Source organism: Lolium rigidum, chromosome 3 (assembly GCF_022539505.1).
Source record: "Lolium rigidum isolate FL_2022 chromosome 3, APGP_CSIRO_Lrig_0.1, whole genome shotgun sequence".
NCBI lineage: Eukaryota > Viridiplantae > Streptophyta > Magnoliopsida > Poales > Poaceae > Lolium > Lolium rigidum.
In genome coordinates this window covers 246169851-246181898 of record NC_061510.1, presented here as the reverse complement: position 1 = coordinate 246181898, position 12048 = coordinate 246169851, and the positions used below count along the sequence as shown (strand labels likewise).

The window sequence follows — 12048 nt, the reverse complement described above, 5'->3', positions numbered from 1 at the left end:
GAAAATTCCTCATGAGGAAAAGCTCTTTGGTTCTTTTTGGTGGAGGGACGAGCTAAAGCAAATTGATAACTTCAGAGGGGTGGCGTCGGTGTCGCATGGTTGTGGGGATAGATCTCTCTTTTAGATTGATAATTGGACGATAAATGGTTCCTCCCAGATGATGTGTAACAGATATCCAAGATGTGATAATCTTTCAGTGTCTAATGTTTCCCATATATAGGACTTGGAGAGCTTGTTTTACTACCCTTGTCAAATCAAACATTTCAAGAGCTGGAGGAAATTACAGAGGTGATTCATGACAACCCCTTGTATGACCAGAATGATACATGACACTATTGCTAGGGTGAAACATATTCAGTGGGATGTTTTTATGCTCACATTCATGCTCATATTCAAGTTTCAAATTTGTTTAAATGTTTGTGGAAATTGAGTTGCATGATGAAGTCTAAGGTGTTTACTTGGTTATTACTGTCAGATAGACTAAACACTAGAGACTTGTTGCAGCTTCGGCATTAAGAAGTTATTGATGACACTCATTGTGAGCTATGCCCATTAAGGGTTTATGAGGACCGCATTCAACTTTTCTTTAAGTGCAATTTTAGTGTTCGGGTATGGAATTATTTATAGATAGAGTGGAAGCCATATGACGACCTTCCGTAAGTGTTCGAGCATGCAAAGAAAAGTTTTCCACATCCTTTCTTCATGGAAGTGCTTATCATGGCTTGTGGGAACATTTGGTTGATTAGAGATTAGAAAATATGCAAATAGGATAAGTGTTGTTTTACTAGGTGGAAAAGCAAGTTTGTGCATAACATATCTCTCGCATTAAAGCAAAGCACAAGGATAGTCTGTTGCGATGGATTAGGTCCCTGCCTTAGTGCCTGGATCTTCTTTGGCAATTTATACATGTTCTCTCTCTCTCTTTCTTGTTTGTATATAAGATTAGTTGAGTTTTGAGTAATAAAATGCTCTAGGGTTGTTGCCTCATAGTCCAGTTCGAGAATTGAAATTTTCAGAACTTGAAAAATTCGAAAAGACTGACATCTCCAAGAGATGGAGTTTGATTTTTTTATGGAAGTTTATGAGGTATTCTCTGAAAGATTTGAAAAAGGAATGTTTAACCTACGAAAAGAGTGTGTGGCCGTACATTAGCACCGCCCCGTAGACATAAATGAACGCACAAGACTTTTATAGACTTTACATCTCAATTCTCATATCATACACAATAAGAAATCGAGTACGTAAATCATTAGAACAAGAAATATCTCGCAAAAAAATCTACCTACATTAATGAAAAAAATATTCCAAAAATATTTTCTTGTAATAGTGATGTATGTAAAGGATAATGGGTTTGAGATATTGGAAAGAGTTGACCAGATCCAATTAAAAACCTCCTATTTTGAATACGATCACTAGCTGCTATATGCAATGGATGGCAACGATTAACTATTCGTCTCATCTCCAAGTCATGGGTGTTCGTTGGAATGGAAACTCACTTCTAGTTAAAGTTTCTTGTCCTAGGGTGCTCGTCTCTAGCTGATTAATTCAGCTTTCACTTCTATGCCATTTCATTTTCTGTGTTCTTTGGAGCTTCTTACGGGTTTAACAAATCAGCTTGATAGAATTCTCAGACAATGTTTATCATGAGACAAAGATGGGGAGCCTAAGTAGTCCTTGCTAGCTTGGGAAATGATCCACAAACCGAAGCTAAAGGTGGTCTAGGTGTGGTGAATTTTCAGAAAGAAATGCTGCTGTGTTGATCACGTTTATTGATTAGTTCTACAACAAAAAGGATGTCCCATGGGTACACTTGATTTGGTTTGCTCATTATCAAGGTAGAATTCCTCATGGGGAAAAGCTCTGTGGTTCTTTCTAGTGGAGGGATGTGCTAAAGCAAGTTGATAACTTCAGAGGGGTGGCTTTGGTGTCGCATGGTCGTGGGAATACATCGCTCTTTTGGACTGATAATTGGATGATAGATGGTTCCTCCCAGCCGATGTGTAACATATATCCAATATTATTTTCATTTGTACTCAGTGATAGTCTTTCAGTGTCTGATGTTTTCCATATAGAAGACTTGACAAGCCTGTTTTATCGCCTTTTTTCCAATCAAGCATTTCAGGAGTTGGAGGCAATTACAAAGGTGATTCATGACAATACATGTTGCTAGGGTGAAAAATATTATGCAGCAATTTTTTATGCTCACATTCTTGCTCATATTAAAGTTCGAAAAGCGGTTAAATGGTTGTGGAAATCGAGTTGCATGATTAAGTCTAAGGTGTTTGCTTGGTTATTACTGTTAGATAAACTAAACACTAGAGGCTTGCTGCAGTGTCGGCATTGGAAATTTACTGATGACAGTCATTGTGAGTTGTACCCTTTAAGGATTTATGAGGACCATATTCACCTTTCTTTGAGTGCAATTTTAGTGCTCGTATATGGAATTATTTATAGATAGAGTGGCACCCAGATGATGACCTTTAGTTAGTGTTGGAGCATGCAAGAAAAGTTTTCCACATCCTTTCTTTATGGAAGTACTTATCATGGCTTATCGGAACATTTGGTTGATTAGAAATTGGAAAATCTCTAGACAAGTGAAGTGTTATTTTACTAGGTGGAAGAGCAAGTTTGTGCATGACATATCTTTGCTGCAACATCGCATTAAAGCAAAGCACAAGGGTAGTTTGTTGCGATGGATTAGGTCCCTACCTTAGTGCCACCATAATCTTCTTTAGTGGTATATATATGTGTGTGTTCTTTTATGTTCTTTTCTCTCTCTTTTCTGTTTGTATATAAGATTGTTTAAGTTTTGAGTAATAGATTGTTGTGGGGTTGTTGCTTCATAGTCCAGGTTTAAGAAGAAAAGTTTGAGAATTGAAATTTCCATTAGTCCTGAAAATTTTCAGAACTGAAATTTTTTTAAAGGTTGAGATCTACAAGAGATGGAGTTTGATTTTGTATGGAAGTTGATGAGGTATTATCTGAAAGATTTAAAAAAGGAAAGTTTGACCTACGAAAAGAGCGTGTGACCGTAAATTAGCACCACCCCGTGGCTATAAATGAACGCACAACATTTTTGTAGACTTTGCAACTCAATTCTTATATCATATACACATTAAGAAATCGAGTACATAAATCATTATTAGAACATGAAAATCTCGTAAAACAATTCTGGTATATGTGGCAAAAAATCTGCCTACATTAATGAAAGATCTTCCAAAAATATTATCTTGTACTAGTGTGTATGTAAAGGAGAAGGGGTTTGAGATATTGGAAAGAGTTAACCAAATCCAATTTAAAACCTCATATTTTAAATAGGATCAATAGTTGCTATAATCAATCGATGGCGGCGATTAATTTTCGTCTCATCTCCAAGTCATGATATAGGTAAGTTGATATATACACAGGAAGGATATTTATATTGATTGCGAGATAGCATATAGATATAGGTAAGAATATATCGCATGCATCCATTTTTGGAGGTTAATTACACGAAAAGATTACCCAGTCTGGAGCGGTCACAGCACATATATAGCATATAGATATAGTCGGCATTTGTTTCCATTTGGGCGAGGGCTTCTTTGCGTGGCCGCCGGCGCAACGAACTGGATACGTACACCGGCGTCAAGCCCGGGGCGGCGCCTTTATAAATCGAAGTGGAAAGTCCATCGCCGCGCGCAACGAACCCGGCCAATTATATTTACCTGCTTCCCTTCAATCGTTTCCGTAACCAACAGCTAGCAATGGCAGCACGCCGGAAGCTACCTCACGTTAATAGAAGCCATGCAGCTGTGCGGCAACTGGTTGAATCCACCGTACCGCCGTCGTGCTCGATCTCGATGCAGATGGCGGCGGTTCAGATAGTCCAGCTCGCCGCCGTCACGTCGTCGCTGGTGCTGCTTCTGCTGCAACCGGTGGCGGCGACGATGGTGCCGCCGGCGGCGGCGCCGGGAGCACGCGACAGCGCCGGCGTTACACTGCACGTACAGCGACACCAGGTGAGCTTGGTCCTTCAACACTTCTCTCCCGCTTCTTCTTCTTCGTCGTCGTCCATGCATACATGCATAATCACGTCGACCTCGATGTTACCTTTTTCGTTATACATCAGTTAATCGTCAGAATTTAGAAACGGTATACACTTTTTTGTGGTGCATGTTTGTAATGTGCGTGTGCATGTACGCCGGCGCAGGTGCTGGTGGACAACGGCGTGGTGCAGGTTTCGGTGTCGAAGCCGCAGGGACAGATCACCGGCGTCCGCTACGCCGGCGAGCGCAACCTCCTCCACTTCGGCAACGGCGACGAGAACTCCGGCGGGTAAAGCATTTATGAACATACATATTCGTTAGTCTTGCTGCCATATATGCGGCGGCTAGATGGATCTTGTACTCCATATCGCATCTTCTTGCAATCTTGCCTAAACAGTTGTGCGTATGAACTGAGCGGTGCTTATATGTATTTACAGGTACTGGAACGTGTTTTGGAACTTTCCAGGGTCCGGTCAGCCAAGAGGCAGGATCGACATGTAAGTACTACCTACTGTCTCAATATTAGTGATATCTCTTATGTATCTTAACTACTGGTACAGTATACATTATCATGGTGTAAATCTCTCGCACTGCATAGTCTCCTAGTCTTTATGTACGTATACTTGCAAAGGGTGCATGCTGCTTTCTGTTCTAACTGTCTTTTGATCTTTGCGTGTGTTCTCAATGCACGTACGGTACGGGTGCAGTTATTTAACTTTGTCTTTCTGTTACTCTTAGTTTTTAACAAGCCGATTTCACAGCACGTACAGTTACAGGGTGCAATATCAATGTTAGAAAACTTCTTCACCTGATCGAACGTACCTGCATGCATGCTTCCGTGGTCAGTTAATTAGCTGGAACCACCATTTCATGATATGTCGATATGCACCCAAAGGATGCGTAATCCTACTATAATTAAGAACATGACTGTGAGCTGTAAAGTGCTGTTGCCGTACATTCTGAAAAAGCAAAAAAAAAAAAGGTTATTGATAAATAAACAGAGCAAGTGCAGCAGTTCTGATAATCTCCGAACAAAATTCATTTCTTCAGTTCTGTTGGCAAAGAATAAGTTTGATGAATTGAGTCTGAATCATACATGTGAGTGGAGTGTGGCTGAAGAAAAAAAAAACGTTGCAAATTTAACCGTATCTGAATCTGGGCAGGCTGGACAGTACAGACTTCAGGGTGGTTTCTTCCAGCAAAGAGCAAGTGGAGCTCTCCTTCAGGAGCACCTACGACCCATCACGCTTCAACAGCGTCCGGCTCACCGTGGACAAGCGGTACACCGCCGATTGATCACTCCTTCACTGTCTTCTCTTACCAGATGTCCTGCAGGGGATCCATTAACTTATCTTGATCATGCTCATGATATAGGCTGGTGATGCTGAGAGGCAGCTCCGGGTTCTACTGCTACGCCATCTTTGAGCACGCGAACAGCTGGCCGGCGCTGAACATCACGGAGGCACGGCTCGCCTTCAAGCTCAACACGGCGAGGTTCAACTACATGGCGGTGTCGGACAGGATCCAGAGGTACATGCCGAGGGCGGCGGACCGGGACCCGCCCCGGGGCAAGCCGCTGGCGTACAAGGAGGCCGTGCTGCTGATCAACCCCGCGGAGCCGCAGTTCAGGGGGGAGGTGGACGACAAGTACCAGTACTCGCTCGACAACAAGGATAACAAGGTTCATGGCTGGATCGGCGGCGGGCCCGTCCCCATGGGGTTTTGGGTCATCACCCCCAGCAACGAGTTCAAGAGCGGTGGGCCGCTTAAGCGCGAGCTCACCTCGCACGTCGGCCCAACCTCCCTCACGGTGAGCACACAATCCTGCAAATGCAAAGATGATGGCGTAGTCAATTCGATCCAGTTTTAGTACTAACAAAAATATGAACGGTTCTGTTTTCTGTGAAACTCTTGCTTTGGCAGATGTTTCTTGGAACACATTACGTCGGGAACGATATCGTGGCCAAGATCGACGACGGCGAGCACTGGAAGAAGGTGATGGGCCCGGTGTTCATCTACCTCAACTCCAATCCGAGCAGGGGAAGCTTCCAGGCGCTGTGGGAGGACGCCAAGGCGCAGGCGGAGGCCGAGGCGAGAAAGTGGCCCTACACCTTCCTGGAGTCGCCGGACTTCCACAAAGCCGCCGAGAGGGGCTCCGTCACCGGCAGATTACTGGTCAGAGACAAGTACATGAGCCGCGTCGACATGCCCGCCCGACTTGCCTACGTCGGCCTCGCCGCGCCTGGGGCACCCGGCTCCTGGGCGACCGAGAGCAAAGGCTACCAGTTCTGGACGAGGGCTTCGGCGACCTGCGGCACCTTCGCCATCGGCAATGTCCTCGCGGGGGAATACAACCTCTACGCCTGGGTACCCGGGATTCTCGGCGACTATATGTACGCCGCTTCGGTGACAGTGTCGGCCGGCGGCGCTGTCAGCCTCGGCGACCTCGTGTTCGAGCCGCCGCGATCGGGCCCGACGCTCTGGGAGATCGGCGTTCCCGACCGGAGCGCGGCCGAGTTCTTCATCCCGGACCCCAACCCCAAGTATCTCAGCAAGCTCTTCCTCACAAGAGACAACAAGTACCGGCAGTATGGACTGTGGGATAGGTACGCCGACCTGTACCCCAGAGCCGACCCCGTCTTCACCATCGGCGTGAGCAACTACTCCAATGACTGGTTCTTCGCGCACGTCACGAGGAAGGTGGGCGGCGGCGTCGGCCTGACCAACGCGCCGACGACGCGCCGGATCCGGTTCAACCTGGGCCGCGTGGTCGCCGACGGCACCTACACGCTGCGTGTCGCCCTGGCGGCCGCGCAAATGTCCAGGCTGCAGGTGCAGGTGAACGAGGCGACGAGGAATGGAGTATTCAACACGCTCGAGTTCGGCGACGGCAACGCCATCGCGCGGCATGGCGACCACGGCACGTGGTGGAGCTTCGAGTTTCCCATCAAAGGGTACCTGCTCATGGAAGGGGAGAATACGATCAGCATCACGCAGGTCAGGGCCTTCAGCGAGTTCTTCGGGGTCATGTATGATTACATTCGGCTCGAAGGGCCTCCCGGTTCTTGGCGAGATCCCACCACGCTACTTTGATGTAGTACATTTCTGGTTACAAGATTGTATTTTTGATCGCCTAGTCACAAGATTGCTGATTGATTGTACACAAGATTGTAGTAGATCATAGGTAGTTGAGTTCCTTATTTCAAACAAAAGAAAAGGTAGTTGAGTTCCGATATACTGTATGGTTAGTGACCAGTGGCAGTGAGATCATGATTATCATTTATCAGTGCACCAACAGTGCCATACCAATTTCCAGAAAGGGGTCTCATTTGCTCCATATTCTGTGGACAAATAACTGTCTCACCTCTGAAGTCCTGTAATTTTTAAACGGGAGTAAGCATGTCGGCCTAAGCCAAAAAAATACAGACAACAAGTGATTGAAAGAGGTTGAAGGCGTGTAAGGGCATCTCCACCCACCTGATCCATTTTAGACATGAAAAGTGCTTCTTTTAGTCTCTTTGAGTTAAGCCACGAACACTAAAAGGACCGTTTGGTCACGTTTGTCCATTTGGGTCGGGTAGCCTAGCGGACTAGCGGTGCGATGCATTTTGGCCTGGCTTATAAACTAAGTTTATTTCTCGCCATATTTAAACTCAAATAACACATAGGTATAGAGAATATTAATGTTGCAATAAAATAATATAAGTTCCTTGCTACATCCAAATAAACAAATACGTTCACATGCAAATAAAATTCATGCGATGACTAGTCTTTATTCTCCTCATGCTCTGCTAATGTCCACTAATACTCAATAATATTCGCTTGGAGATGAGCTTATATGTGGCTTTCACGGAGCTCAGTGTCGGCAACAGTTGACTCTCTCAAGCAAAGATCATCGGACACCACCGCAATCACAGCTCGACAGAACAGGTAGTCTAGCTCATTCGCAAGTACACATCAAGGAGATCACCTACCACTCCATAGGCAAGCATACAAATAGTTGCGGAACACTTCTGATAAGAACTAAAGCCTAGCTTACCAGTGGCATCGGGCATGCATCCGAAGTAGGGGTCATAGTCTCTCACGCCGCGTAGAATAGTCAAGAACAAGTATCTTGACATCCGATAGCGCCTCCGAAAAAGGGCATCCATGAAGACCGGCTTGGTGGGGTGGAATTAGTTCTGATACATCCGGTAGTGTCCACCCTCTCGATTGTGCTTCAGGTTAAACCTGGGAGGCCTCATCGAGCCTCTATGCGATGGCCTTTGCCTCTCAGTGTGCTCATCGATGGGGGAGGCCACGACAACCATGAGCTCCGAATAGGCGTTCGACTCCTCTTCCGACAAGTTTTCAAGGACGTCCTTGATGAAGAACTCGATGGTATCTCTGAGGTCCATCTGCGGGGCAACAATAATGAATCAATGGCGTGCCTATGAGACACAAAATGGTCGAAAATGGTCCAGGGTTTTATACCAAGCAATTGGCCAAACATGTCCTGGTCGTCGATGTCGGTGGGCGACCCCGAGAAAAACTGCGATGGGGTAGGGGCTGCAATGAGGCCCACAAGGGCACTCCACAACGCCGGCACCACTAGTGTCCTCTAGCGAGCTGCGGGCCATACAAAAGGTGTCGGCAACGTCGAACGGTAGGGAAGGTGGCAGCGGCGTTGCTCTAGGATTGCAAAGGGAAGGGGGATGCGAATTGGTGTGGTGGGTTTGGTGTCGCTGGTAGGCATCCCCTAGGTTGAGTAGTGGAGGACGCGCGCAGACTCTCTTGTTGTCCGTGCCGATGCATTCCGAGCCCAAATTTGGGCCACAAATTCGTCAGCGCGGACATGCTGGCCAGTTTGTGTCGAGCTACTGGGCTGGTGATGTGGGCATACCTAAACAGGTACCTCTCATTACTATACCCAGTGCAGTCCAAGTGAAGGCCTACGGAAGAATTTGTCCAGCCCAAGTAAAGTTGGGCTGTGAAAAAACACTAGAAGGCCCATGGACCTTGCATGAACAACAAGGATGCGATTCGACTAAGGAAACCCCTACATTCTAACCTACCGAGAGAAGGTAACCTGAGACCTAGCTTCGCATATAAAAGCCAGGAGGGTCCGCTAAGCAAAGACACGATACACCAAACTCTAGCTACGCTAGATCGATATCACCATAGCCATCTCAGCGATCGCTGCAACGTCATCAATAATAAAAGTAGATAAGAAGCACGTAGGATTTCTCCTCCGGAGGCATGAATGTGGGTAAAACTCTCCTTGTTCCCTCTGTGTTGTCCTTGTATGCCGTCGAAACCACCAATATTCTTCCCCAAAATCCAAGTCCATCGTGTATGGTCATTGCCATGGTTACGCCACGTCAATTGGTGTTGTATGTAGGAAGTCCGTGTTCTGGATGCATGGTTTCTGCGGCTCCGATCTCAGCGATCTACGGCTTTTTGATTTAGGAGGAATCGACCTGCTTTCGATATGTGTCCTTCAGGCCACATTTGCCAGCTGACAAGGGATTAACTTGTCAATGCCTACAGATTGTAGACTTGAGTTTTCGTAGAAAGTAGAGGGCAAGTAGATCTCGAAGGTTCAGCCGAAAAAGGTGCTCAACTATGAAAAACTAGGGTTATGTTGACAATGGATTCGATTCTTTCTTTCTCACTCGGCTCCCCTTTATATAAGCGGTGGAGCCGAGGCCTTTCGTGTCGTACACGTTACAAACTCCGAGAGATTATCGAAGTCCTTCCCGTACAATTACATGACTCTTTATTCCTAATCTAGCTCTATCTTCCATATCGACAGTTATTGGGCTTCTGGGCCTTGAATGCTTCGGGTCGTAGACCTCCAAATATCCTCGGGTACCTTATTCGGCAGGCCCATTGGGGATGCCTATGTCAGTAGCCCCCGAGATTTTGTTTGAATCGTAGAATCAAGCAAAATCTCCAATGTGCAATCAGACCATATCTTTACATACTGATAAGTCGAATATTTCTGTTTAACGTCTATTTTGTACAGGGATGCTGGTAAATGGGGCTGGTTCATCTGACGGACCAGGTACCAGTTGACTACTCTTGTGGAAAACCCGCATAAACCTACTTCAAGCTCAAGTCCAGGGGACTTGAGCTCGGGATACTGGCGTAATTCGACACGCGCCGCTTATGGACTTATCGTGAACCGAATTCCAGTTACGTTTTATCGAGTACCTAACGCGTCCGCTAGGATTTTTCTTCGTGTCTGTTGACACAGATAAAGTAGTAGAGCGCATTCTGGTGCGATACCACGCCACACAGGACGGATCCCGGGGACTTACCTTCGTAAAATATTACGGCATTCAGAGATTTTATCGCGACAGACGCGCTCTGAGAATATGTTGTCGAGTGTCTTTGTCGGTTGCTGGAATGGTGTATTTATTCGAGTCATATGATGACATAATATCTTGACCTCCCGATGGGAGTACATAACGAGTTATGTATAACTCGAAAGTGTACAATGATACTTCAATCTTTCTTCTTTCTCATATTTCATCGGGTGCGCGACCAGCGGTCCCGATGGGAGTAGCCGCCGAGGCTACAACCGAGTGTTTGCACTTGGTTGTAGGCTCAACTTTTATTATCCTCTTTCTCTATTTTTTTATCTCTCTCTCTCTCTTTTTACTCAACTTGCTTCTCCTTCTCTTTCTTTATTTCATCGGGTGCGTGACCAGCGCTCCCGATGGGAGTAACCCCCGAGGCTACAGCCAAGTGTTTGCACTTGGTTGTAGGCTCAGGTTTTGCTATTTTGACCTACTATTTATTTTTTTCTTTTCACCTTATTCTCTTATCAGAAGTATATACAATGCTTCTGATAAGAGTAGCCCCCCGAGCATACAGAAAGATGCTTGCATTTGATCATAGGCTCCCGAATTTTCTCTGCTGGAAGACTCGAAGATTTGCTGTCGCAATCTTTTAATGAAAACGCCCAAAGATTTCTCGAATGACTTCGCTGCTGACGATAGCCACGATACCCATCTTGGAAAGCCGCGACTCCTGTCAACTCACTGTGTTGTGGGTCCAAAGTTCTACGCCATCGACACATCGCGCAAGTGGGGGACACACATCCTCCGTAACTTCAGGCACGCGCGGAGTAACTTCCGCCCAGTAACTTTCCAATGATAAGACCTTTTTACCCTTTGGACATGTGTAGGGCTTGGAATGCTTCCCTTTTGATCCAACGGTTTGGCGGATCAACTTCTCTCTATAAATTCACCTTGTCGTCCTCATTCGCCCCCTTCGCTGCGCCGCACATCTGCTCCTTCTCTCTCTTTGTCATTGCCATCCCTTTGAGATCCTTGCGCACTTGCTGTTTTTTCTGTTACTACTTCCTCCTGCTACCTACTGCATGCCTCGCACCAAGTGTTGCACTTCCCGCACCCCTGACGCCGGCAAACCCATGGAGCAGGCCAAGATCTCCGGTGGGAGCGCTCGAAGAGAACTGCCCAGGACCACAAGATGTTGAAGAAGTTGGGCCTGTTCGACAAGGAATCCATGCGCTTTCCTGGTGATGAGAGCACTCCGCATCCTCCCATCAACTTCCGGGTAATATTCGTTGATTTCCTCATCCGTTGCCTTTCTGTCCCCCTCCATGAATTTCTTCGCGGTTTGCTTTTTATCTATGGGATTCAGCTGCACCAGCTGACCCCCAATTCCATTATGCACATTTCTATCTTTATCACTCGTTGCGAGTGTTTCCTTGGCATCCACCCTCACTGGGGCCTTTGGAAACGGATCTTGTATATCCGGCGCAACAACTCGAAAAACATCGCCTACAATGTAGGCGGCGTTGTTATCTGCGTGCGCCCGGATGTCGACTATTTTGATGTCAAATTCGCCGACTCCGTCCAAGGTTGGCGCAAAAAGTGGCTCTACATAAAGGATGAATCTTCCGTCGACCAAGAATACGGCATTGTGCCCTTTGACGCTGACGAGGAAATCCAGAGGCGTAGATCTTGGGATGCCGAAGCAACTTCCGAAGAGAAGGCGGCTACAGAAGCCC

The 12048-nt window shown here is 46.4% G+C and overlaps 1 protein-coding gene across 1 annotated transcript; it reads left to right on the top strand.

Moving 5' to 3' along the window:
- The first annotated feature begins 3845 nt into the window (after positions 1-3845).
- LOC124696312 (rhamnogalacturonate lyase B-like) lies at positions 3846-7118 on the top strand. Its single transcript, XM_047229046.1, has 6 exons — positions 3846-3998; positions 4190-4314; positions 4463-4522; positions 5189-5305; positions 5400-5835; positions 5949-7118. Exons 1-6 carry the CDS (start codon positions 3846-3848, stop codon positions 7116-7118), a joined length of 2061 nt encoding a protein of 686 aa, XP_047085002.1.
- Positions 7119-12048: the final 4930 nt, after the last annotated feature.